At 39.6% G+C, this 24,141-nt stretch overlaps 2 protein-coding genes across 6 annotated transcripts in view; both read left to right on the top strand.

The window, feature by feature from the left end:
• The window catches only part of GNG4 (G protein subunit gamma 4), a 170,080-nt gene that overhangs the window by 41,312 nt on the left and 104,627 nt on the right, over positions 1-24,141 (top strand). The window lies entirely within an intron of this gene.
• ARID4B (AT-rich interaction domain 4B) overlaps positions 1-24,141 on the top strand; it is a 53,524-nt gene that overhangs the window by 2,824 nt on the left and 26,559 nt on the right. For all 5 annotated transcript variants that reach the window (XR_014793584.1, XM_084868677.1, XM_084868676.1 and 2 more), the window contains exons 3-11: positions 11,801-11,911; positions 12,922-12,987; positions 13,942-14,032; positions 15,584-15,663; positions 16,141-16,232; positions 18,368-18,506; positions 19,219-19,298; positions 20,804-20,880; positions 21,956-22,110. Coding sequence is in view for 4 of the 5 variants with exons in the window: in XM_084868677.1 (XP_084724803.1) it covers positions 11,801-11,911; positions 12,922-12,987; positions 13,942-14,032; positions 15,584-15,663; positions 16,141-16,232; positions 18,368-18,506; positions 19,219-19,298; positions 20,804-20,880; positions 21,956-22,110 (891 nt within the window). In the remaining variant the exon portion in view is untranslated. The remainder of the gene's footprint in view (positions 1-11,800; positions 11,912-12,921; positions 12,988-13,941; positions 14,033-15,583; positions 15,664-16,140; positions 16,233-18,367; positions 18,507-19,218; positions 19,299-20,803; positions 20,881-21,955; positions 22,111-24,141) is intronic.

The following is a 24,141-nucleotide window of genomic DNA, read 5'->3' as shown; positions in this document are numbered from 1 at the left end:
GCTAAGTGTTAGTCAAGTGCAAATTTTGGGGTATCCTTTTAAAACCATTAATTTAAATGCTCAGCATTTCCATTATTCCTGCCTTTAAGAAAAGGTGTTATTATAATACACTTCTGATTTTATACAAGACAAACTTCCTGTTGCTATATAGTAAGTTTCCTCTTAGGGAACTAGTAATCAGTGGTACTAAAAACTTAGCAAATTTCTTACAACTTAATTTCTTGTGTAATGAAAGTTGAGAGGCCGCCCATGATTGGTATTTTGCTTTAAAAAAAAAAAAAAAAATTGCAATTCACAAAGTATTTAGTATTGGTTATTTTGGACTTACATTTTTTCCAGGCTCCCAGTTTCCATATTGTGATGACAACAGAGCTATAGGGGGGTTTATGCCATTTATTAGCTCTTACCGAACATATTTTTACTTGATCTGAGGAGGGGAGTGTCTGATGTGGATGGAAGAAGAGCTGAGGTGGTGAACACACAATAGTGTATAGAGGTTGTGGAATTGTGCACCTGTACCCTGTATAATTTTGTTAAGAGCCAGTGTCGGTCGCCCCCCCCAATAAATTAAATAAAAAGGGGAAATCACTGTATTTCTGCTTCTGACAGTACAGTTTAAAAGTCATGATTCTTAGCCCTGGCTGGTGTGCCTCAGTGGTTAGAGCAGCAAACCAAAGCGTTACAGGTGTGATTACTGGACAAAGGCAAGTACCTGGGTTTTGGGTTCGCTGCCTGGCCCTATTTGGTCACGTGTCCTTGGTCCGGGTGCTTGCAGGAGGCAACCAATGGATGTGTCTCTCACATCCTCCTCCCTTCCACTCTCTCCTTGGGAAAAATATCCTCAGCTGAGAGTTAACAACAGCAAAAAGTAATGATGCTTAAAGTTTGCACTGATTTTTAAAGCATAAGAATTTTTTAAAATTTTATTGTGGCATTGTTTTGAGGTAAAAGTGCTCTTTTGGTTGTTGCTTGAAATCCCAAAATAAATACAATGTGTATGTTAAGTATTATATGTTTGAGAAGGGATTTTCTTGTAGTGATATCTGTCTTTTGATATTTTTGTCCAGTGTGTTTTTGAGAAAGCTGATTAACACACTTTGGGGCTTTTAACACAGATCATGATGTAGGTGTTATGTTGTATTTATTCTTCATACTTTTGATAGCCCTTTCTACACCAGTGATAGCACATTATCAAGAAATGATAGACTGTTAAAGCTTCTAAGTTATTCTAAGACCTAATTATATCAGATTCATTTCCTACTTATTTTCTCCTGCATCTATATTGTTAACATTACATTGTGGTAACATTTATTTTATTTATTTATTTATTGTTATTTTAGAGAAAGAGAAGAAGTGGGGGGAGAGAAATATCGATTTGTTCCACTTATTTATTGATTCTTGTATGTGCCTGACCTGGGATTGAACCCACAATGTAACCTGGCTGGGTAGCTCAGGTTAGACTCTAACCGTTAGAGCATTGTGTATCATGGAGGTGCTCTAACTTACTGAGCTACCCAGCCAGGGCCCTTGTGGTAAAATTTCAAGTGAAATGGGAAGGCTAGACATTTCAGAATCTCTAGGGAGGAAGTGCCATAGTAATTGTACTTAGAACTAGGGAGATGATTTTTCGAATGTATCAGTTTCTCTTCAGTAATCCTGGCTTCGATCATGTACAAATAATGGGTTCATTATAAATGCCTTTTTAAATGCTCACAGTTTAGAAGACAGAGAAAGCAAAACTGCATATCGAGTTATAAGAGCATTGATTTGTATGGTAATTATAAGTCCTGTGGGCGGGTAGCTCAGCCACAGAGACCCCTTGTAAAGCCCTCTGGAACTGACTGTAAGCGGAGAGTTAAAACTTTCACCGGACACAGGGGTAGAAAGGAGTGTTTCCGACAGAGAGGAACCAGCGTGTGGAAAATAAAGGAAAAAGCAAGGTGATGCATTTGGAAACTAAGGAGTTCCCTGTGGCTGGCTTATCTTCCAGCAGGGTGTGCTGGAGGTGGGAACAGAGGGCAGTGATGGGGATGAGGCCAAGTGAAGGAGGTGAAAATAGGCCTGAAAGGTCCATGAATCCACTGGAGGTTTCTAAGAAGCGGTGAAGATGCTGGGTTTGTATGGCAGAGAGATCACCTCCGCAGTACTGTATTGAATACATCAAGCGGGAGCTCTGAATGGAAGGGAGATTCCAGGCGAGGACCCCACTGAGAAGTGACTGAGCCTAAGGCACAGGCAGAGGGGCCGAGGGGATGGTCTGAGATACGAGGAAGTAGAGCTTAGGACCTGGGCCTGAGATGGGTGTTTTGTCATTTGGAGCATGCTGTCATTAAAGATGAGGAGGGTTTTGAGTATTTAAAGGACCTGTAAGAGGTCCACATCCCTATGGATCTCCTTATTAAGCTGTAGATTCAGAGAGCAGTGTGATGGAGAGCAGTCAGACTTGATTATCAGCGTGAATGTTAATATTGAACAACAATATTCAAATGGATTTAGGTCCATAACATGACAGATGTATTTTGTCCTATAAACTTGTGGCCTTTTCGGTGAAAGGCAATTTTGTAAAATACCGACTTGTTTTCTGTCCAAATTGCTCTTTGCTTACTGTGATTTTAAAAAGTATAGCAGATGAGTATATATTTTTTTTTTTGCTAACTCAGCCTATAAATGCAGTCATTGGAGAGATATTGTGAACTTTCCTGGTCGCAGCCATGGTTTTGGTGTGGAGGTTACATCAGTGAACAAGCGTTGACTCCCTTGTGGTGTTTACTTCCTGTTAGGGTAGACAGACACCAAACAAAATAAAAAAAAAAAAAAATGTGGTAAGTGCTGTGAAGAGAAATAAAGCAGATTCAGGTTAAGAGGTCAGAGGGACAGAGGGTGTTAATTATTTATTTACTCGTTCATTCATTGGTTGTCATGAAGGGCCTGTTTGAGGCGATGCATTCAGCATCGAGTGAGACAGATGGTAGAGTGAGCCGTTCACTTCCCTGGGGAAGAGCATTCCAGAAGAAGCTGCAGGTGCAGAGACCCTGTAGGATGGCCCGTTTGATCTCGGCATATTGAGAAACAGGAAGAGGCTGCAGGGCCGGCGTGGTGGGAGCTGAGGCTGGAGAGGCACAGGGCCAGGCGGTGGAGGGCCTGCAGTCCGTGGTGAGGACTCACGGGTGAAATCTGAGTGTGCCAGGAAGTCATTGAAGGGTTGGAGCAAGAGAAGGAAGTGACCTGGCAGGCATTTTCAGAAAGCACAGTGACTGCGGTGTAGAAGCAGACTGCAGGGAGGAGAGTGAGAGGAGAGGAGTCTGAGGCGCCCATGTTAGTGCAGAGCGAGGTGGTGGACCAAGGTGGGCAGTGCTGGAGCGGGGATGGTGGCAGGATCTGATGGAGTGAGTCTGAGGACAAAGTTCTGCTTACTGCTGCTTACAAATCACCCTCCCCCTTTGGCTGTGAGTAGCTGGTAGGTGGAAGTCTTAGAACTTAGTACAGAAAGCAGGTGTACCCTTATTAGTGAGCACTGGACACTTAGACCAGCAGTTCTTTCCATTTTACTTGGTTCTGTTTGAATTTTAGAAAATGAGATAAAATTCACCCTTATGAAGTTTACAATTCCTTTTTAGTGTTTTCACAAGATTGTGAACCCATCACTGCTGTTCGACTCCAAAACATTGCATCTTCCCCAGAGAAACCCTGTCCTTTTTAGCGGTCCCTCCCCTGGCCTTCCCCTGGCCATTACTAATCTGCCTTCTGTCCCGAAGGGTTTGTCTGTGATGGACATTTCCTTTGAATGGAATCATACAATACATAGCTTTGTGTGTCTGACTCCTTTACTTAGCATGGTATTTTCAAGGGTTACTCACTTTGTGGTATATGCTAATACTTCATTCCTCTTTATTCCTGAATAATGCCCCACTTTATTGATATAACCATCTCATTAATCCACCTGTTACTTACAGGACATGTGGAGTACTCCTACTTTTTGCCTATGAATAATGCTGCCGATAACATTTGTATGCAAGCTTTTGTGTGAACATGTATTTTAAACGTTGGGGGACCTACCTTCCATTTTTCGGGAATAATTTATTATTTGTGATACCCTGTTGAGAGCTTGATGACCACCAAGGATTTGGACTTTTAAAAAATGCAACAGGCTAGTCTCTGTACAGTGAACAACACATGTAGACAGGCCTGGCCCTGTGTTGTGGCCTTATATTTAAGGTCAGGGGAAGGTAAGCAGACAAATAAGAATAAACACAAGTAGATTACCTCGTTTGTTAGATGGTAAATAGTATGAAAATAAGAGGGGAGCCGGGTATGGAGGATACGGAATGAAGCAGGCTATAGTATTTTTTCTGATTTTTTAATATATATTGTATTGATTTTTTTACAGAGAGGAAGGGAGAGGATAGAGTTAGAAACATCTATGAGAGAAACATCAATCAGCTGCCTCCTGCACACCCCCTCCTGGGGATGTGCCCACAACCAAAGTACATGCCCTTGACTGGAATCAAACCTGGAACCCTTTCGTCCAAAGGTCGATGCTCTATCCACTGAGCCAGACCAGCCAGGGCGGTAGTATTAAATAAGGTGATCAAATAGGCTTTATTGAGAAGATGTGGGGGAGTTAGTCATGTGGCCTCAGCTTGACTTACTCAGTGAACTGCATAGGGTTAGGGGCGCTGGAGTGAGGAAGGTGAGCAGTGGCCAAATTTTCGGTGTCCTCAAAAACTTTTTTCTTAATCCTTCCCTGAGGATATGCTGAGAGGAGAGGGAGAGAGAGAGAAACATGGATTGGTTGCCTTGCGTGTGCCTCCCACACTGGGGATCCAATTGGTAACCCAGGTGTGTGCCTGACCTTTTGGTCACAGGACGAAGCTCAGTGAATGAAGCCACTCTGGCCGGGCTTGGGTGTCTCAGGAAGGTCAAGCCGGCAGGCACTCCTGTCAGGCTGGTGTAGGGGAAGAGAAAGAGCCAAGGGCACAGATCTCCTGGCTGGTAACCGGAAATGAATGAAGTTACTAGGGCTGCATAGTTTTTGAAAATAAGCATTTATATTTTATATTTGTAAAAAAGGCTCTGCCTGATGTCGCTGTAAACAAGACATCCAAAAGAGCTGCAAACTTTTATTCTTGGCAGATTGTTTAAAAACAGGATTCTCACTGCCTTCCTTTCGATGTCACAGGACAAAGATGGTTCTACATTCGGAGGATGGACTAGCGTTCTATGTAAGATGACGCCCACAGGAAGCAAGGAAACCATAGTCACACTCATCCTTTTGATATTTAAAAGTTGCAGAGTGTAGAAGGTGTATTTTTTGATAAGGCAAAATCTGCAAATAGAATTATTAAAATTTTTTATTGATTACTTAAGTACAATGCATCACTTTTAGCTTATTACTTTATATATATAAAAAGCCAAGGACCATAATGTGGTAAGAACCATAACAACCAGTTGCTATGACACTCTGTGGCCAGCGAACCAGTCAGATCCGGGGATCGGGCAGGCCAACCTTGCAACCCCTCCCCGCTGCTGTCCCTCCCCTAATCAGAATCTTCCACCCTTTAAGGGCGGACAGCCGGCCAAACTTACCCTCCCCTACCCCTCCCTGCCAGCCCCGCCCTTGGTGGACCCCCACCACCCTCATCAGCCCGCAGCCCCTCCCCCTGGCCGGCCCCACCCCTGATTGCCTCATTTCATTTTTTAATGGAGTCTTAATTATTGATTGATTGTTTTGAGACAGAGAGATCAATTTGTTGTTTTCCTTATTTATGCAGTCATTGGTTGATTATGTGCCCTGACTGAGGATTGAGCCCACAACCTGGGCCTATTGGGACTCCGCTCTCACCAACTGAGTTATCCAGCCAGCGACTGTTTAACTTAATTTTGGAAAAGAAAGCTTATATTATAAAACTTATTGCATTTCTGCTCATTCAGAACTGAAGGAAGTCCTGACATTCATTTCATGGAAGACAATGTGTTTTTAGAAATGTGATAATATTCATGCTGTGATTGGAGACATCATTCACCTTTGGGGAGGAAAATTATCAATAGTTTATAAAAGTAAACAGTTTATTGGAAGAATAAAATGTAAGTATTCTAGAATCAGCCTATAGTGATAGAGAAACCAAACTTCACGTTCACCTTACTATGGTCATATTTTAGGCTGGTAAATAGGAAAGGGATAAAATAAGGAGGCAAAGAGGGAAAGTTATAAAACACTAGTCTTACTCTGAATATAGTTTGCAGTATTCCTTAATTAAGAATTGCTCGTACTCAGAAGGTCCAAGTATGAGTATCAAGGTTTCTATAAATCTCTCTTCCCCAGAATTAGGTGCTGAATTTTAACATGGTCATTCATTTTCCTGGGAAGCAGACCCAAAGCTTAGCTTCTCAGTGGAACTCGGCTCATTTGCCACACTGTAAATACAGTACTAGAGAAACGCAGCTCTGCGCAGCATCTGGTAGCTGATCTGCTGCCAATCATCTTGATAGAAGCAGTAGTATGCACATCTTTCTACTCTTACCATTAAAGATCAGGAAATCTGGTCAATACTCATTTTATTTTCTGATTTTCATTTGTTTATATCACTATATAGTTAGAAAAAGAGTATTATACTCTTTCTGCAATGTTACCATTTTCACGAATAGCTTAAAATGTTTGCCTTCTTAAATTTCTAAAGAGAATGTTTTCAAGATCCTTGGATGGACACATTTTATAAAATAATTTTAAAAGGTTGCTCTGAAAATCTGGAAGTATAGTTTTCATCACACTAGGTATTATGAAACTATTATAAAAGTTAGTGTATGCTTGCTCTTACCTTTTCCACAGTCAGTGATGTGCCTGATGGGGTCATTGGTGGCAAGGATGTACGTAGCTTTTGGTACAGTTAGGGATCATAGGAAACCTGCAGCACTGCGCTGGGGTGAGTGTTTCTCCAGCTTAACATGGTGTTGACCCCCTGGGCCAGAGTTATGATTTGTTAGTAAGATCTTACAGAAAATTGTGTATCTATCATTGTTAAAGTATAAACTTAGCCATCAATTAAAAGGATACTTATTCTGTATATAGTTTTATATTAAAATGTGTCACTTTTACAGTGTATCTTGCACAATGGAATGTATACTTTATGCAGAGTTCTCTTATTCAATCCATCTTCTAATTTATGGGTAAATTTTTGGCAGTGTGACTTAACTAGGTTATTAGAAGTTCTGTGTGTCAAGGTTTTACAAGTACCAGCCTGCTTTCTCCTAATTTGATAAACTTGCAGTATAATTGCTTATGAAAGCGTAGTCATTAATAACTTTAATTGACAATCATACTTACGTTTTGTCATTTATAGCCAAAATGAAGATTATAAACTGTCAAGGAAAGATTCACTTCATATACTGAGAGTAAAAATTATCCTTGAATGTATAAAAACCATCTTTTTTTGAGCGAGATCTTGTTTCTAGTACTCTCTCTGTTCCTTACTGTTGGAGTTTGGCTAAGGTCATTTATGAAAGCAGACATCAGTTTCATTGTTTTGTAGAATGGGGATAACAGTTGCCTTACGATTGTGTAGTTGCCAAATGAAATAACATTTAAGATGTTTTATGCGGTGCTTGGTTCTGAGCAGTCAGTACATGCTTGCTGTATTGTGCTAGAAAAAGCCTGTCACTCCTGCTATAAACCCATAGAATGAGGATTCTTTAAGACTGTTGGGATTGAGTTGGAACTCCTCTGCTTACCAGGGTAGTTTTCTCAAACATCCTAAGAAGGCTGGTGTTCTTGTCTAAAATGAGGAATGGCTTTAGGGCTTACCTCATGGGGCTGTTGGGAGTGACTAAATGTAATAACAGGATCTACTACCTAATAAGTTCTCAGTACATTGGAGTTATTGTCATTTGTTCTGTGGAAAGAATGTGCAAACTCTTATGAATTTAGGCTTTCAAGGTGATAAATAGTGACTAGTTTTGTGTTTATTTCTAATTCTTTGTTTTTTTTAAAAAAATATATCTTTATTGATTTCAGAGAGGAAGGGAGAGGGAGAGAGAGATAGAAACATCAATGATGAGAATCATTGATTGGCTGCCTCCTGCACGCCCCACACTGGGAATGGAGCCCACAACCCTGGCATGTGCCTTTGACTGGAATCGAACCCGGGACCCTTCAGTTGGAAGGCTGATGGATGCTCTATCCCAGTGGTTCTCAACCTTCCTAATGCCACGACCCTTTAATACAGTTCCTCCTGTGGTGGTGACCCCCAACGATAACATTATTTTCGTTGCTACATCATAACTGTCATTTTGGTACTGTTATGAATCGTAATGTAAATATCTGATATGCAGGATGTCTTAGGTGACCCTGTGAAAGGGTCGTTAGAGACCCACAGATTGAGAACCGCTGCTCTATCCACTGAGCAGAACTGGCCAGGGTTGTTTGTTTCTTTTAACTTAAAAGTAGATTTGGAAGTTTGGGGGGAAAGTTGTAATTTCCAGATTAAGAGTAAAACCTGCCATTTTTGTCTTAATGGAATCCTTTAAAACGAAATGTTTAATAGAAGGTGAAAAGCAGATTTCTTTATTCCAGGAACTCTCACCTTCAAGCCTTTCGCAGCCCTTCCTGTGGCTGAGGGTTCTAGGAAACGCTTGTCCTCCTCCTCATTCGCTGCTGGCTGGCCGGTGGGGGTCTTTCCCGGGAAAAGGACATTTTGCTCCCAAGCCTAGAGGGTTGTCATTGGATTAGGCGAACCATTATAGGGAGTGATTTTCTGGGTGAGCACCCACCTCGAGCCTGTTTGTTTACGTGCAGAAAACCAAACTCTTCCTCTCCAGATCAGATCACTGTCCTGATGTGGCATTTAGTCCCTGAAGCTGGTACAGACCGTGAGCCCGGGGTGTGTGTGTGTGTGTGTGTGTGTGTGTGTGTGTGAGAGAGAGAATGATGCTGGGGCCCTGCCAACCTCATTCATTCATCTGGTGGGATTATCTCATTATGGTTTTTAATGCCTCTTTGAGATTGCCGTGCACAAAAAGTTGCTTTTGCAGATTTATCTGTAGGTTTAAATACATTTACTTCCTGGAGGTTTTAGCATCAGATTTAGTACTTTTGTTTTCTGATTCTCTGGCTGCTCTGGCACCGCCTAGTAAGTGGTTTGAATGCTTACTCTTTTTAAGAAACGGTCTCAATAAAATGTCATCTAGTATGTTTTACTTTAAAAAAAAAACCAAAAAAACAAACAGATCTTGAATAACTGAATATTTCCTAGGTAATGTCAGCATTAGCCAGCCACTGGGAGAATTGATTCAGCTATTCTCTTTTTTAACGGCTTTAATGTATCGGTGTGCGAAAGCCCAGGGCGCAGTGGAGATGACTGTTGATTCAGTTGGGCACTTAACATGTTTCCTTGGCATTTTGGCTTCTTGAAGGATTAGTATTCACCCTCAGCGGATTTCAGAATCGCTTCTCTTTTCAGTGTCCTCAGGGAATGCAGTGTTTGTGGGTGCCAGGGAGGGCATTTGGTCAGAGTGACTGGAAAAAGAATTGTATAAGCAGAGCTGATAACTGTGAGGTAGCTGTTGCCTTGGCAACTAGAAAACTGTTCTGTTTGCTAAACAAAGGGGTGGCGATTGAGTAGTTTAATTTCCCCCTGGCATAGAGGTGTTACATAAAACATTCTATTTTAGCCTCTGAGATGGTCTGTATTATTGACCAAAATCAGAAGCAGAGCAGAAAGAGAAGGTAAGAGGGTTTTTTGTTTTGTTTTTGGTTGTGTACGTGTTCTGCCTCTCAGGGTGGGTGTTGGGCAGAAGACTCTTAATTAATCAGCTCACAGTTCTTTGTGCCTCTCTGTGTTGGACCGAAGTACAGTAGCCTGGAAGAGGTGGACAGCCTTGGCTGTCTTTCTGTCACTCTAAAGAGTGGTATACACTTCTTATGGAGCATCCCATCAACTTTTTATATACATATATTTTATTGATTTTTTACAGAGAGGAAGGGAGAGGGATAGAGAGTTAGAAACATCGATGAGAGAGAAACATCCATCAGCTGCCTCCTGCACCCCCCCCAATGGGGATGTGCCCGCAACCAAGGTCCATGCCCTTGACTGGAATCGAACCTGGGAACTTCCAGTCTGCAGGCTGACACTCTATCCACTGAGCCAAACCGGTTTCAGCCATCCCACCAACTCTTAACCTCTCTTGCTATAGCATGCAACATGATTATGTCTGAATTGAGTTTATACACCCCCTCATAGTATACACAATTATATCTGCTGTTTATGTAGGATCTTTTTTTATTTTATTTTATGTTTTTATTGATCTTAATACCTTTCCATCTTTAAAAAAGTTATTAAAATTATTTGATATAAATATGGGCACTTTTGTTACATAGCATTAGAGTTTTTAAAAATATATTTTATTGACTTTTAGATAGAGAGGAAGGGAGAGAGAGAGATAGAAACATCGATGAGAGAGACACTGATCTGCTGTCTCCTGCATGAGATTAAAACCCGGGTATGTGCCCTGATTGGGAATTAAACCCCGAACCTCTTAATCCACTGAGCCACACCAACCAGGCACATAGCAGTAGAATTTTGGTAAAAAAAATTATTTTTGGAGATGCTAGCCACAACTATTAGGAGTGGATTTACTTTAAGATCCAAGTGAAATTGATATTTTCATTATTTGTTGCTGTATAACAGTATTTTCCCCCTTACGTTTTATGGAATGTAATGGTAATAGATCAGGGGTCCTCAAACTTTTTAAAGTGGGGGCCAGATCACGGTCCTTCAGAGAGCTGGAGGGCCGGACTATATGAACTACTAATTCCTACCTTGGCTGCGCTCACTGCCCAAAAAACCTGGCAGGCCGGATCAGACTCCTCTGCGGGCCGCATGTGGCCCGTGGGCCGTAGTTTGAAGACCCCTGGAATAGATGGTAATGGGATGGTAATAGATATTAATAGGAAGAAACAAGAAAGAGGTTCTTTGGACAAACCAGATTGGGCAATGATGAGGCAGAGTGGGAATTCATTCAATAAACCAGTTTTTCCAAATTCTCCCTCTTTTTTTGCGGGGGGGGGGGGGGGGAGGAGAGCTTCTTGGAATATTAGTATTTCTCGTAAAAACACTTTGGGAAAAGTTACTTACTTAATCTTTCTTTGGCTATGGAACTGATTAAGCAGAACTCCTTAGAAATACAGATCCTATACAAAAGTACTATTTACCTGATTGTAAAAAGTCAGAGCAGCTACATTAGGATTATTAAAAACCAGTGAACCCATGCATTAAAGCATTAGACATTTGGGCTAAGTTTTATTGGAGACTTTCTAGATTGGATTTTGTAGTTTGAATACATGTGATTCCTCTTGCCCCTTTGATGCCATTCTGTCTAAAAGCTGTGGAGGTAGTGATAGATTCTGAATTTGGTGCCTATAAAGATATAGCCTGTGAGAAGAAAATTTCTCCAACTTTGAGCTTTAAGAACCTGCTTTTTCGTGGTCATGTAATACATATATATTTGAATGGATGGTGGACAGAGGGGGCATGAAGGAATGACATATATTTGTGATTGAGCAAATTCATATTATGAACCATGTGTATTTTAATAGGAAAAGATGCCTTTATATTTTATATCATGTACATTTAGTACATTTAAGTAGACTTTGATAAATATTTTTAGTTATTTTTAACTTAGTGTATTTTGTAGATTGTTAACATACATAGTTATCACAGCTTTTATAGCTATGAGATTTGATCTGCCATTCTGAGGTCTGAGCGTGGGAAAGAACCAGAGTTTAAATCTGATTTGTTTGCATTGTTAGGCCCTGGACGAGCCTCCCTATTTGACAGTGGGCACTGATGTGAGTGCCAAGTACAGAGGAGCCTTCTGTGAAGCCAAGATCAAGACAGCAAAGAGACTTGTCAAAGTCAAGGTACGGTCTACGTAGATTTTATAAATTACATGTCCAGTATTTACTATTTAAACTTTGATGAGTATATTTAACAATTTTTTTTCCTGCAAGATTAGCTTAGTTTGTAGGAGTAATGGCTATGAAAATACCTGGGAAAAAAGTTACTGTTTGTGATTGGAAGTATTTTACTGGAATGAAGTTAGATTAATATTATATATACTCTAGAGGCCCGGTGCATGAAATTTGTGCACAGGGGAGGGGGATTCTCCTCAGCCCACCTGCACCCTCTCCAAACCGGGACCCTCTGGGGATGTCCTACTGCCTCTCACAGTCTGGGACCACTGGCTCCTAACTGCTCACCTGCCTGCCGGCCTGATTGCCCCCAACTACCCCCCCCCCCCCCCCCCGCAGGCCTGGTCGACCCATGCTGCCTGCTGTTTGGTCATCTGATTGCCCCTCACTAACCCCCCTGCCGGCCTGGTCTCCCCATGCCGTCTGTTCAATTGTCCGTTTGGTTGCAATAGTGTCTTAGGCTTTTATTATTATAGATATACACATATTTTGAACCCAAGGATTTTTTTTTAAAATTGATTTTAGAGAGAGGGAGGGAGGAAGAGAGAAACATCTATGTGAGAGATAAACATTGATTGGCTACCTTTGCATTCACCCCAGCCGGGGATGGAACCTGCCACCTTTCGATGCATGGGATGATGGTCCAATCAACTGAGCCACACCCACCAGGGCAGGATATGGTTTTTATTGGTTTTAAAGAGAGGAAGAAGAGAGAGAGAAAAACACTGATGTGAGAGAGGAACATGAGTTGGCTGCCTCCCACAGAAACCCTTACTGGGGATTGAACCCGTAACCTGGTTATGTGCTCTGTCAGGGAATCAGACCCACCACCTTTTGGTGATAGAATGCCACTGAGCCCACTGAGCACTCGGTCCGGGCAGTATACAGAAGGACACTGTACTTTTCAAACCTGGTATTGCGTGTGTGTGCATGTGTCTAATTAAATTCATCATCTCCAGGTGACATTTCGGCATGATTCGTCGACAGTGGAAGTTCAGGATGACCACATAAAGGGCCCGCTAAAGGTAATTCATTTATTTATTCATTAGTAATTCCAGTGCTTTAATGGTAAACATTAAAATTATACCCGGTCATTTCTTTTTAATTCATTGACTATTTTGTTGTTGAATTGATAAGTACGTATTGTTCTCTAAATACATTAATAGATAAAATGCCGAGAGAGAAGCATGGACTGGCTGCCTCCTGCCCACCCCTTCCTGGGGTTGGAGCCCGCCACCTGGGCATGCGCCCTGACCGGGAATTGAACTGTGACCTCCTGGTTCATAAATGGACGCTCACCCACTGAGCAACACCAGCTCGACACTCTGCTCATGTTTTTAATCGATAGTTCATTTTGCTATTGGATTGTATGAGTGCTTCATATATTTTAGATATTAAACCCTTTATTAGATTAATGATTTTCAAATACTTTTCCCATTCAGTAGGCTGTGCTTTCATTTTCTTGATAGTTTTCTATCCTGTGTGGAAGTTTTTTAGTTTGATACAGTTTTAAAGACCATGTAAATATAACCCAGTATTTTCTTGATCAAATGGAAACTTTTAAATGATTGTCATTAGTTTTACATTTTAACTCTTAAGGAGACTTCAGAGCTATTCCCTCATTTTCCTCGCTTTCCTCCTCCAAAGAGGAGTGGTCATAGGGGCAGGACAGTCGGTTTCACATGCGGTGATTCCAGTTCTCAAAGTGAGGTCTGAGGACTCTGGGGGTTCCCAAGACCCTTTTAGGCAAAAACGGGCACAACTCTTTTCATAATAATTCCTACATAGTATTTGCCTTTTTACTATGTTGACATTGTCACTGATGCCGCAGGAACAGTGGTGGTAAAACTGCTGGGACCGCAACACAAATCAGTCATTTTATTCTTTACTACCATGCACTCAATTAAAAAAATAAAACCAGTTTTTGGTTTGTTCACTTACCTTCTAAAAGTTTTTCTAACTTTTTAAAAATACTTCAGGTTGGAGCTCTAGTGGAAGTGAAGAATCTCGATGGGACATATCAGGAAGCTGTCATCAATAAATTAACAGACGCGAGTTGGTATACTGTAGGTAAGGGGATCCAGCTTTTAAAGATGTATTTTCAAAAACAATACAATCAAAGCAAAGTTTCCTTTTTTTACTTCCTCCCCAGGACCACAAACGATATCACTGTTAATGGTTATCTTTCCTGATTAAAAAATTTATTTTATTAATATGTGTATAAATATTACTTGAAATTATTTAGTTATACATACACTGAGTGGCCAGATTCTTATGATCTCTGAATGCATAACAATCTGGCCACTCAGTGTATTATAGAATTGGATTTCTAGCTTTTTTCATTTCAAAATGTAACTTAGAGAAATTTATTTTTCCATCTTCACCATTTTTTTAATCGCCACCATAGGATATGTTTATTGATTTTGGAGAGAGGAAGGAGAGAGAGAGAAACATCGAGTGGTTGCCTCCCATATTAGTCCTCACCGAGAGCATTGAATCTGCAACCTTTTGGTGTAAGGGACGATTCTCCAAGCTACTGAGCCACCCAGCCAGGGCCCCCTAACCATTTCTAAGTGTACATTCAAGTATATTTATCTTGTTGAGTCACACTTTCTTATTATTTTTAGTTTGTGAGTTCTTTTTATATTCTGAATATTAACCCTTTGCTGCTTTCATTGCAAGTACTTTCCTCATATAGTTTTACTCATATCTTTACTATGTCACAAAATATACGTATATTCGGTGTATATATAAACTTACAGTACATTTGGTGGGACATTTTAGTACTTTAAATAAGCAGTTTTCCACCGGGAGCAAGTTCACCACTCGGAACATTTGGCGCTGTCTGGAGATATTTTTGATTATCACAGCTGGAAGGGAGAACTGATGGCATCTAGTGGCCGAGGTTGCTGTTCAGTATTCTACAGTGCACAGCGCAGCCTCTCCTTCTCCCCCCTCAAGAGAATTATCTGGTCCAAAATGTTAGTAGTGCTGTGGTTGAGAAACCTTGCTTTCAATAAAAATAGAGTAATTATTTAATGGCGGACTGAATAGATCAGTTTGTGTTTTTTCTGTTTCTTAGCTCAATCTGTAGGTTCTTACCAGCAGGAAAACTTGCTTTTCCTTTACCACATCGAGAAGGGTTAATTAGCACTTAAATCGGGGGTCTTCAAACTACGGCCCGCAGAGGAGTCTGATCTGGCCCGCCAGGTGTTTTGGGCAGTGAGCGCAGCCGAGGTGTTACAGTAGGAATTAGTAGTTCATATAGTCCGGCCCTCCAGCTCTCTGAGGGACCGTGATCTGGCCCCCACTTTAAAAAGTTTGAGGACCCCTGACTTAAATGGTTTCATACTGAAATGCTAACATTTTTATGGGGTGTTTTCTGTTGGAGGGAAGAAGGCTTTTCATAAGGTACATGGTTTCTTTTTTGCTAGAGATCGGAAAAGATACTCAGTGTTTGAAGCTGTTTCTTAGAAAACATAAAATGTGACCTGAATTTCTAATGTAATCGTCTAAAACAATAAATAGCTCTATTTCCGCCTGGAAAATTAAATGATTTCTTTTATCTTGTTAATCTTTGAAAAACTCTTCAGCAGTTTCCGTTTTTCCCTCCTCTCCTAGTGTTTGATGATGGAGATGAGAAGACGCTGAGACGGTCCTCCCTGTGCCTGAAAGGAGAGAGGCATTTTGCTGAAAGTGAAGTAAGTAACCATGTAACAGGTGAACGTCTATTATTTTATTTAATATGTTATGAATCCCTATGTGCAAAGAAAACTTTGAGCTGCAGTTGGCCTTAACTCAGGAGTTAGTTAGATCCTTACGTATAGGTGTCTGATCTCTCTAAACTGTTTCCACTGAGCTGTGTTTGTTTTGCTCTGTATTTTAATCATTGTTAGAAGTCTGTCAGCCTTCAAATAGATAGTGAAATCATCTAAAGAGAATAGCTGATTTTCTTTTTACCTTTTTTCAGTAATGGGACCAATCATCTTTATTCTAATATCTCTAAAATGAGTTTTCTATCTTTAGGAAGGTAATGTTTAGTCTTCTTGGATGCTTTTAATGTCAGAATTTAAGTATATTCTTTTTTTTTCCTCCTAAGTATATTCTTAAACTGCTTTGAAAAGAAGAAAGAACTTGCAATGTAATAACTTTTTTGGGGTTTATGTTCTTACCCACAGACTCTGGACCAGCTCCCGCTCACCAACCCTGAACATTTTGGCACTCCAGTCATAGGAAAGAAAACAAACAGAGGAAGAAGATCTAATCATATGTAAGTCCGTTTTTATGCCTGTTACTTAAACCTGATTCATTTCTCCTAGTGCTGTTGTGACAGTTACTAATTTTAAATTAATTTCAAAAATGCTAACTGAATCTAACAGTAATTTCAGATTCCTTAGCGTGGGTTCTTGAGGTTATCCATGTTCAGCCAACCTTAGCAGCTGGGTATCTACCTCTTATTTCTCCCTGCATGGATGGTGATACTGTAGTCAAAATGGAACGGCCCAACATTCCTTGAATACATCCTTTGTTTTCCTGATACCATGCTGCTTTATCTCCAATGCCACCTTCCATGACGCTGCCTCACTCATTCTTCAGTTCTCAATGGAAATGCTCCCATTTTTATGTGAACCGTTTATCTCTCCACTCTTTCTTTGAAAACAGATACAATTTTTACCCTCCGAATTCTTTATTTTTCTTTTTTTTCTTTCTTTTAAATATATATTTTATTGATTTTTTTTTTTTTACATAGAAGAAGAGAGAGGGATAGAGAGTTAGAAGCATCGATGAGAGAGAATCATCCACCAGCTGCCTCTTGCACACCCCCCACGGGGGGGATGTGCCCGCAACCAAGGTCCATGCCCTTGACCGGATTCGAACCTGCAGGCCTATGCTCTATCCACTGAGCCAAACCCAGCCAAACCGGTTTGGCTCCTCTGAATTCTTTAAATTCTTTGCATTTATCTAATGTCAGAGGCGGGTTGTACATTTGAATGAAGTGGTCAGGGTAGCCTAACTGAGATGACATTGGAGCAGAGCCTTAGAGGAAGTGAAAGCCGAGGCCCCCCGGGCTGTTCTGGCGCCAGAGGGTGTGGAGAGCTGAGGTGTAGCAGTAGCTGCAGGGCGGTCAGGGGGTTTTATTTGAGGATAAATAACAACATTCTATGCAAATAACAGCATGCTGGCCTGACTCACTCTAGCAGAGGCAGCAGATGAGGCAGGAGAGAGAGAAGCCTTGCTGGAACAAAGTCTTGAGGAGATGATGGAGGGAAGGGGATCTAGTCCATAAACAGAGAATGAGTTTTGAGTGGAATATGGACATTTACTCCGCCAATCAGTTTATGTGCATCTTCCTGGTGTCTGAAGCCTTCACACTTGTTAAGTCTTAAGAAAGAAATGAGAACTTTTATAAGATACAGAGGACTTCCTTGGCCAAGGAAAGCCCAGTTTCTCTCTTTCTATGATTTATAGATTTGATGTCTGTTATCTGTGACATTGTGACTTTCTTGCTAACGATGATGATATAAAGGGCATCCATAAAACTAGCTGAATGAGCTTTTTTTTTTTTTTTTATTTCATTTTTTAGAGAGAGAGGAAAAGAGAGAGATAGAGAGAGAGAAACAGTGATGAAAGCGAAACATCAACCAGCTGTCTCCTGCACATCCCTTACTGGGGATCGAACCCACAACCTGATTGTGGGCTTTCTCTGAAGCAGATTCAGTAGAATTTTTTTTGTTTTGTGTTTCTTTTGTCCTTCTTACTAGTACTTTTTACTCTGCTTTTGTCTAATATCAAATAGACAGTTTTAGATCCTTTTTCTAACATCTTTCTAATTTACTAGTTCAATATACAATGTAACTGGAAGGGATTTTTAACAATACAAAACAGTCATATTGTGCATTTTATGAATATTTGTGCAAATGTGATATTGAGAATAACAGTGATGATCTTTTATCAGATTGTCTCCTCTCTCTCCCCTGACTTCCCATAATAAAGATCTGCCTGCCTTCTTTTAAAATTAGCTTTGTACTGAGAGTGTAAAATTACTATGTCTATAACTCCTTTAATCTGAATGTAGGATCTAATATATTTTATTATGTATAGCATGGGGGTATTTTATATGGGCCTTCAGCTTTTTGAGAATTTGGGGACCAATGTTAGTCTGTTCTGATCTTTCCCTTCATTGTTTAAAATAGCACTACATAAATGGGAAATATTTTCAGGAAAATGATGTGTTTTTCTTTAATCATACTCCTTTTATGTTGGTATTCTTTAGAAATTTAGGAACTTAATTTAGCGTTTTGTAGGTATTAGAAAATGGGAAAAAATTTTCTAGAATATCTTAGCAACTTGGTGTGCTTATTCTTTGTAAGATAAGTGGAAATGTCTTATGTTTCCTTTCCCTAGCCCAGAGGAAGAGTCCTCTTCATCCTCCAGTGATGAAGATGAGGATGACAGGAAGCAGATCGATGAGCTCCTAGGAAAAGTTGTTTGTGTCGATTACGTTAGTTTGGACAAAAAGAAAGCCCTCTGTTTTCCCGCTTTGGTGAGTAACTTCAACATAAAAGAGTTTCATTTTCAACTGCATGAGTTCATGAAAAAAAACCGCAACTGTTTGTCTCAGTGTTTTTCATAGGAGCAAAATGGGGAACTGGTTTTAGCATCCTTCAGTCCAGAGAAAGATCAGCTCTCAGAATGGCCTCTGGGTACAAGGAACTCTCAAGTCATTTAAGAAAGACAGAATTCATAGGCCTCTTACATTGGTGCTGCCTTTGGGAAAACGTGCTTTATCCTCACTGTAAATACCAGCTGAGGCTATTTCCAATAAAATAGATCTTTTAACGTTAGTAGGAAATCTTATACGGACTCCAGAAAGGTACCCACTTGGAAGTGTTTACTTTTTAGAGTGGGTAGTATTACAAAGAAACGTAATGTGTTTTAAAACACTTACTTAGCTGTAAATAATATAGAGCCTCATCTCTACCTTTGTTACATATGGAGACCGTCCTGATTAAGGTTTAAATACCTGATCCCATTTTGGGTCCTGCTCTGCGGGTGATCCGTAGGCCTGCGAGGATGTAGGACATACATTTCAGATTACTGGCGACTGTGTCCACGTGTGTGTACCTGTTTGCCCTAAAACTAAATTTAGTTTTTAAGCTGAAACTACTTTCTGAAAGGAGTTAAATAATTGGTTCTATTGTAACTATCCATAAACATGCATTTACTTATCATAATTTCACCCTTTTTTAAAAAAGGTGGTTTGTCCTGATTGTAGTGATGAAATCGCTGTGAAGAAAGATAATATTCTCGTTCGATCTTTCAAGGATGGAAAATTGTAAGTATAATTCACTTGTGAAAAAGATGCTATTTTTCCACATTAGGATGGTAAATTATAAACTTATTTCCAGTGACATTACCCTTTTGCTTTTAGTCATTCAGAAAGTTTCAAAGTAAGATAATTTTTCATATTATTAGTAAATGTAGTATGTCTTTCCTTGTTCATGATGATCTTTGCTAACCTACAATCTCAGTATTGTCGAATTTGTCAATTTTGCTTGTGTAATAGCTGGTGATTTGTTTAGGCAAATTTGACATATCTACCATATCTAACCCTTGATTGATATATTAGTGGATACATTTATTGTTCTTGAATATTTAATTAGGGCTCTTTAATTGTATCTTAAGTGTTAAAGATGTTTCTCATATAGAACTTTCTTAGAACTGAGTTACAAATTTCTATTTTTTTCCCTTTAAGAATTGTGTGACCAGAAAAGCCATACCTTTTATACTCTGCCTTATAGGATGACTATATCTTTAAAGGATGATCATATCTTAAGATTGGTGTTTGGGTTTTCAGGTTCTTAAAAGTGATTTATGAAAACCTATGTAAATGAAATGAAGATAAGAGAAATTTGAACACTGAAATTGAATACTGGTTTGATATTAAGAAATTACTAGTTTTTAAATGTTTGATAATGGTATGATATTTTTAAAAAAGAATTTTGAAGCTCCATAATGAAATTACATGACTGGGATTTGCTTCAAAATAATTGAATTCAGGAAGGAGGGAGTAGGTAGGGGTATGAGCATGAAGATGAGTTATTTAATGATTATCGTAGTTGGGTAATGGATATGTGGGACGTCATTGCACTATTTGGCCTACTTTTGTGTATGAGATTTTAACGATGAAAGGTTAAAAGGAATAGGCAAGCTGAAAATTGTATCTGGAATCGTTTTTAGGCTTTTGTGGATTGACTGACACAAACCAAATTCGGGAAAGCTGAAGAATGATTTATCAGTGTCAGACAGGAAACATACATGACATATATGATAGAACCTCTTAGAGATGCTTACATCTGATCCCTCTTTGTACTTGAGGACTTTAGTCTAAAATCTAGTTAAAATTTTGTTAGGAGAGCATTTACATTATAAACTAGTACATTTTCTTCCAATGTTAAATTTAGTGATTTCCTATGATTATTCCAAGATAATGGCACATTCTTGTTGTTTGACTTCTTATTTATCGGATTGATTTATTCTGCTACCCAGACATTTTTATCTGTTGTTATTTTTAGTATTTCAGTACTTTTCATTTAGAATTTCATTGCTTTTAGCCAGGGATAATCTGATAATTTGAGATACCTTGTTTATCTCTATTCAAGGTGGGGTCCTTTTGTAGATACCCCATCTTGAATTAACATCTTATCTGTAACTTGTGACCTTGTGTAAATGTCACTATCCCCATATTTTCAGTCGCTTTCTGTGATGTGTAATTAGGCTCTTCATTAATTTCTGTTGTATTTTTGTGTTTTTTCCTTTAAAATTGAAAAAACAATACAGTACTTCAGTACCCAGAAAGGATGTCCATGAAATTACGAGTGACTCTGCACCAAAGCCTGATGCTGCATTAAAACAAGGTAAGGCAACCTTGGACTGATAGTGTTTTTGGAGATTAAATTCTCGTAGGTGGGGGTGGGGTGGGGTGGGGGTGGGAGGGTGGGTAGAGATTAACCAAAGAATTTGGGTGCATACATGCATAGCCCACAGGCACAGACCATAATGGTGAAGGGGAATGGGTGCAGGGTGGAGGTGGTTTAAGGGGAGAACAGGGACCTCTGCAATACTTTCAATGAGACCTTCTTTAAAAGGGATATTTTGAACACGTTGCCTTTAAAGCTATACTTAGTTTTCTGTGACTTTGTCTTTGTAAGCCCATGTGTCTTTTGTTGTCATAGTTTCCTTTTTTTTTTTTTTTTTCCAGCTTAATATTATTTAAAGTGTGAAAGAACCATATCAGCAGCTACTGCTGTAGTCTGGCTTTCGCCTCTAAATAAAATGTTAGTTCCCAAGGATGGTAGAAACAGGAATCAAAATGATTTCAATTGGGCATTTCTTATACCATAACAATAGTTATACTTATTATATTATTCAGTGGTTATATTAAATGCTGAAATTGCATTTCTTACTAGATTTTTGACATTGTATGTAGCTGTTTCTCTTTGCCTTTATTCATCAAGTCTAATATGTTGTGTAGATGAGTTAAAAATGACCAAGAATTTATTTCCATGTATTATAAAATGAGAATAACTTCGGAACTAATTTAATTGAAGTTAATTGTTAATATAATTTAAATTTAGAGATGTAGAGAAAAAATATTTTCAGGTATTGTATGTTCATTACAGTGGTTCCGGCTGGCATGTGATTCTATTTAATTGTCATTTGTTGGGTAAACAATGAAAGATTTACCTAACTTAAATTTGTTTTTATTAGGCATGCTTAATTTTTGTTTAAAAGAAGAAAAACTGCTCTTTTGTGTTTGTTAGAACCTAGGTCCCCTCTAATGGTAGTAGTTTTGCCATGCTATAAAAATGGCTGCCTGGTGCTTAAGACGGAGCAGATTAAATGAGCTGCTACACGGAAAAGCAGTGGTTTTCATTTCTTTGTTTGCTTACTATCTGGAGACAAGTCACATAGTTTATGGTCTCTTTCCAGCCTTTGACCAGGCACTGGAGTTTCACAGAAGTAGAACAATTCCTGCCAACTGGAAGACGGAATTGAAAGAAGACAGCTCCAGCAGTGAGGCGGAGGAGGAGGAAGAGGAGGAGGAGGATGAGAAAGAAAAGGAGGATAACAGCAGTGAGGAGGAGGTGAGTGAAAACAGCGGAGGCCTTTACATCAAAGCTACAGCTGGGTTTTCTTTGAGTTAGAATTTGGCGCATAAGTCATTAATTACTTGAATATTTTTAGTATTAGAAATACTTCACAATAAAATTGTATCTGTGATACTCATTGTAATCAAGTAGTTTGCTTGCTTACCTTAAAATAGATATATGGCCTTGTGAAATGAAAAATAAGCATAGTTATCCCGATAACCTCAGAAACGTTTCTTAATTTTACTCTGCTTTTGGTTTAACAGATGACTAAGGAAATACCCATCCAATATAGTAAAACTTTCACAAGCTTTTCACTGCTCTGTAGATAGCTATCGCCTCATACATTGTTCACACTACATCTGCATATTTTATTGAAATACCTAGGAAAGTATAAAATATATATTCCATCTAGTATTAAAAGAGTGAGTAAAAAATAAAGGTTAATGAGAATCTTCAATGATTTTATCTAATATAAATAGATGAGTCATTCTGATAAGATCATAAGATCTGAATTTATATAGATAAAGAAGCTAGTACTTTAGGTCTAGCAGTGACAGGTACCCAGAAAAGATGTCCATGATATTGCTAGAGACATTACACCGCTGTACTCTTGCACGGTTTGTTGAGCGACTTCATGAAAGTTATTGGGTGAGAGATACAGGTAGCGAAGGCTAGTATATTTGACCGTGAAGTGAATTGTATTTAATGTTTTCAGGAAACCAAATTAATTTCAATATGTAATATTTTAGGTACTTATGAGATTCTGCCACATCACTATTATAGGCATGGGGTTGCCTAATGATAAGTGATCTATGGTGACAATGTGTAGTGTAAGTCTTCTCTCCACTGCTTTCTATTTAAAATGCTAAAATCACATGGGCATACCAGGACCCCCTCCCTCAGTGCCCTTCCCTTCCCTCCCCCCCTCAGCCATCCTGGCACCCTCCTGCTCAGTTTTCAGACCTCATCCTTGTAAGCGGAAACCTTCTGCAAACCATCGCCTTTCTCCCTCAGGAAAGTTAACCACTCGGTTTGCTAGTCTAAACTACTACCGGTCCTTGTACATATTTTATACATAAGCACATTGATGTATGTCTGTTTCTTAATTCCCCTACTGATCTATCAGCTCTTTGAGGGTAGGGACCTGGCCTTCCTTGTACTCACATTCACAGTGTCTGACATGTGTGTAACATGTAACAGATGATCAGCAAATGTTAATCACCAAACTGTTGGTGCTTAGATTGGTGTTTTTGTAAAAGCAAATCTGGTTTCCAGTTTAAACATTTTTTTGTGTCATATATAAAAACGTGGCTCAAAAATTTTGCAACGGGAATTAATTTGGCAGTTTATGAAAGCCAGATATTGTACCGTGGGAACATTAGGTGATAGCTAGAAAATAGATTTCCTTAGACTTACCTCTGACTGCTTTACACACAGCATATGTGGACCATGTTTAAACTGAGATTTGAGAAATGCAGATTTATCCTAAACAAGTTCATAATTGTCACTTATTCTCCTCTGCCCAGCTAGCAAGCCTGACAGCTTATCAACATGAGTTTTTGATTTTAACTGGCCTCCCTCTGCTCTGCTAGCGTATAAAATAAAGGGGCAAATCTCATTCAAACCATGGCATCAGACACAGTTTTAAAAAGGAAAGTGATTGATTTAGACTCTCCATTTCAAAGTCTGCTCCTGCCTTTACTATCAGAGAGACACTGGCCTCAGCCGGAGTAACTGTCGCCTTGCTGTCTCGTTCAGGCCACTTCCTGAGCAGTTACTCTTCGCCATTGCTCATCTTCCTCTCATTGATCAGCACCTGACCTAGCGCGTCCACCCGCCGGTGCTCACAGAATGTTTGAGTGGATGATGGTCACCGCATGGATGCCCGCCTCCCTCTCACCTACTCCCTGCTCCCTGCAGGACCGCTCCCCACTGCCACAGCCCCTGGCCACAGCCCTTGTAATTGCTAAATCGGGGAACTATTTTATTACCTGAAGATTTCCCTCAGTCTGAATCTTCAGGTTT

Source organism: Pipistrellus hanaki, assembly GCF_964339955.1.
Source record: "Pipistrellus hanaki genome assembly, chromosome: 20".
Classification (NCBI taxonomy): domain Eukaryota; kingdom Metazoa; phylum Chordata; class Mammalia; order Chiroptera; family Vespertilionidae; genus Pipistrellus; species Pipistrellus hanaki.
The sequence above is the reverse complement of the archived record's forward strand: the minus strand, read 5'-3'. Positions and strand labels throughout refer to the sequence as shown.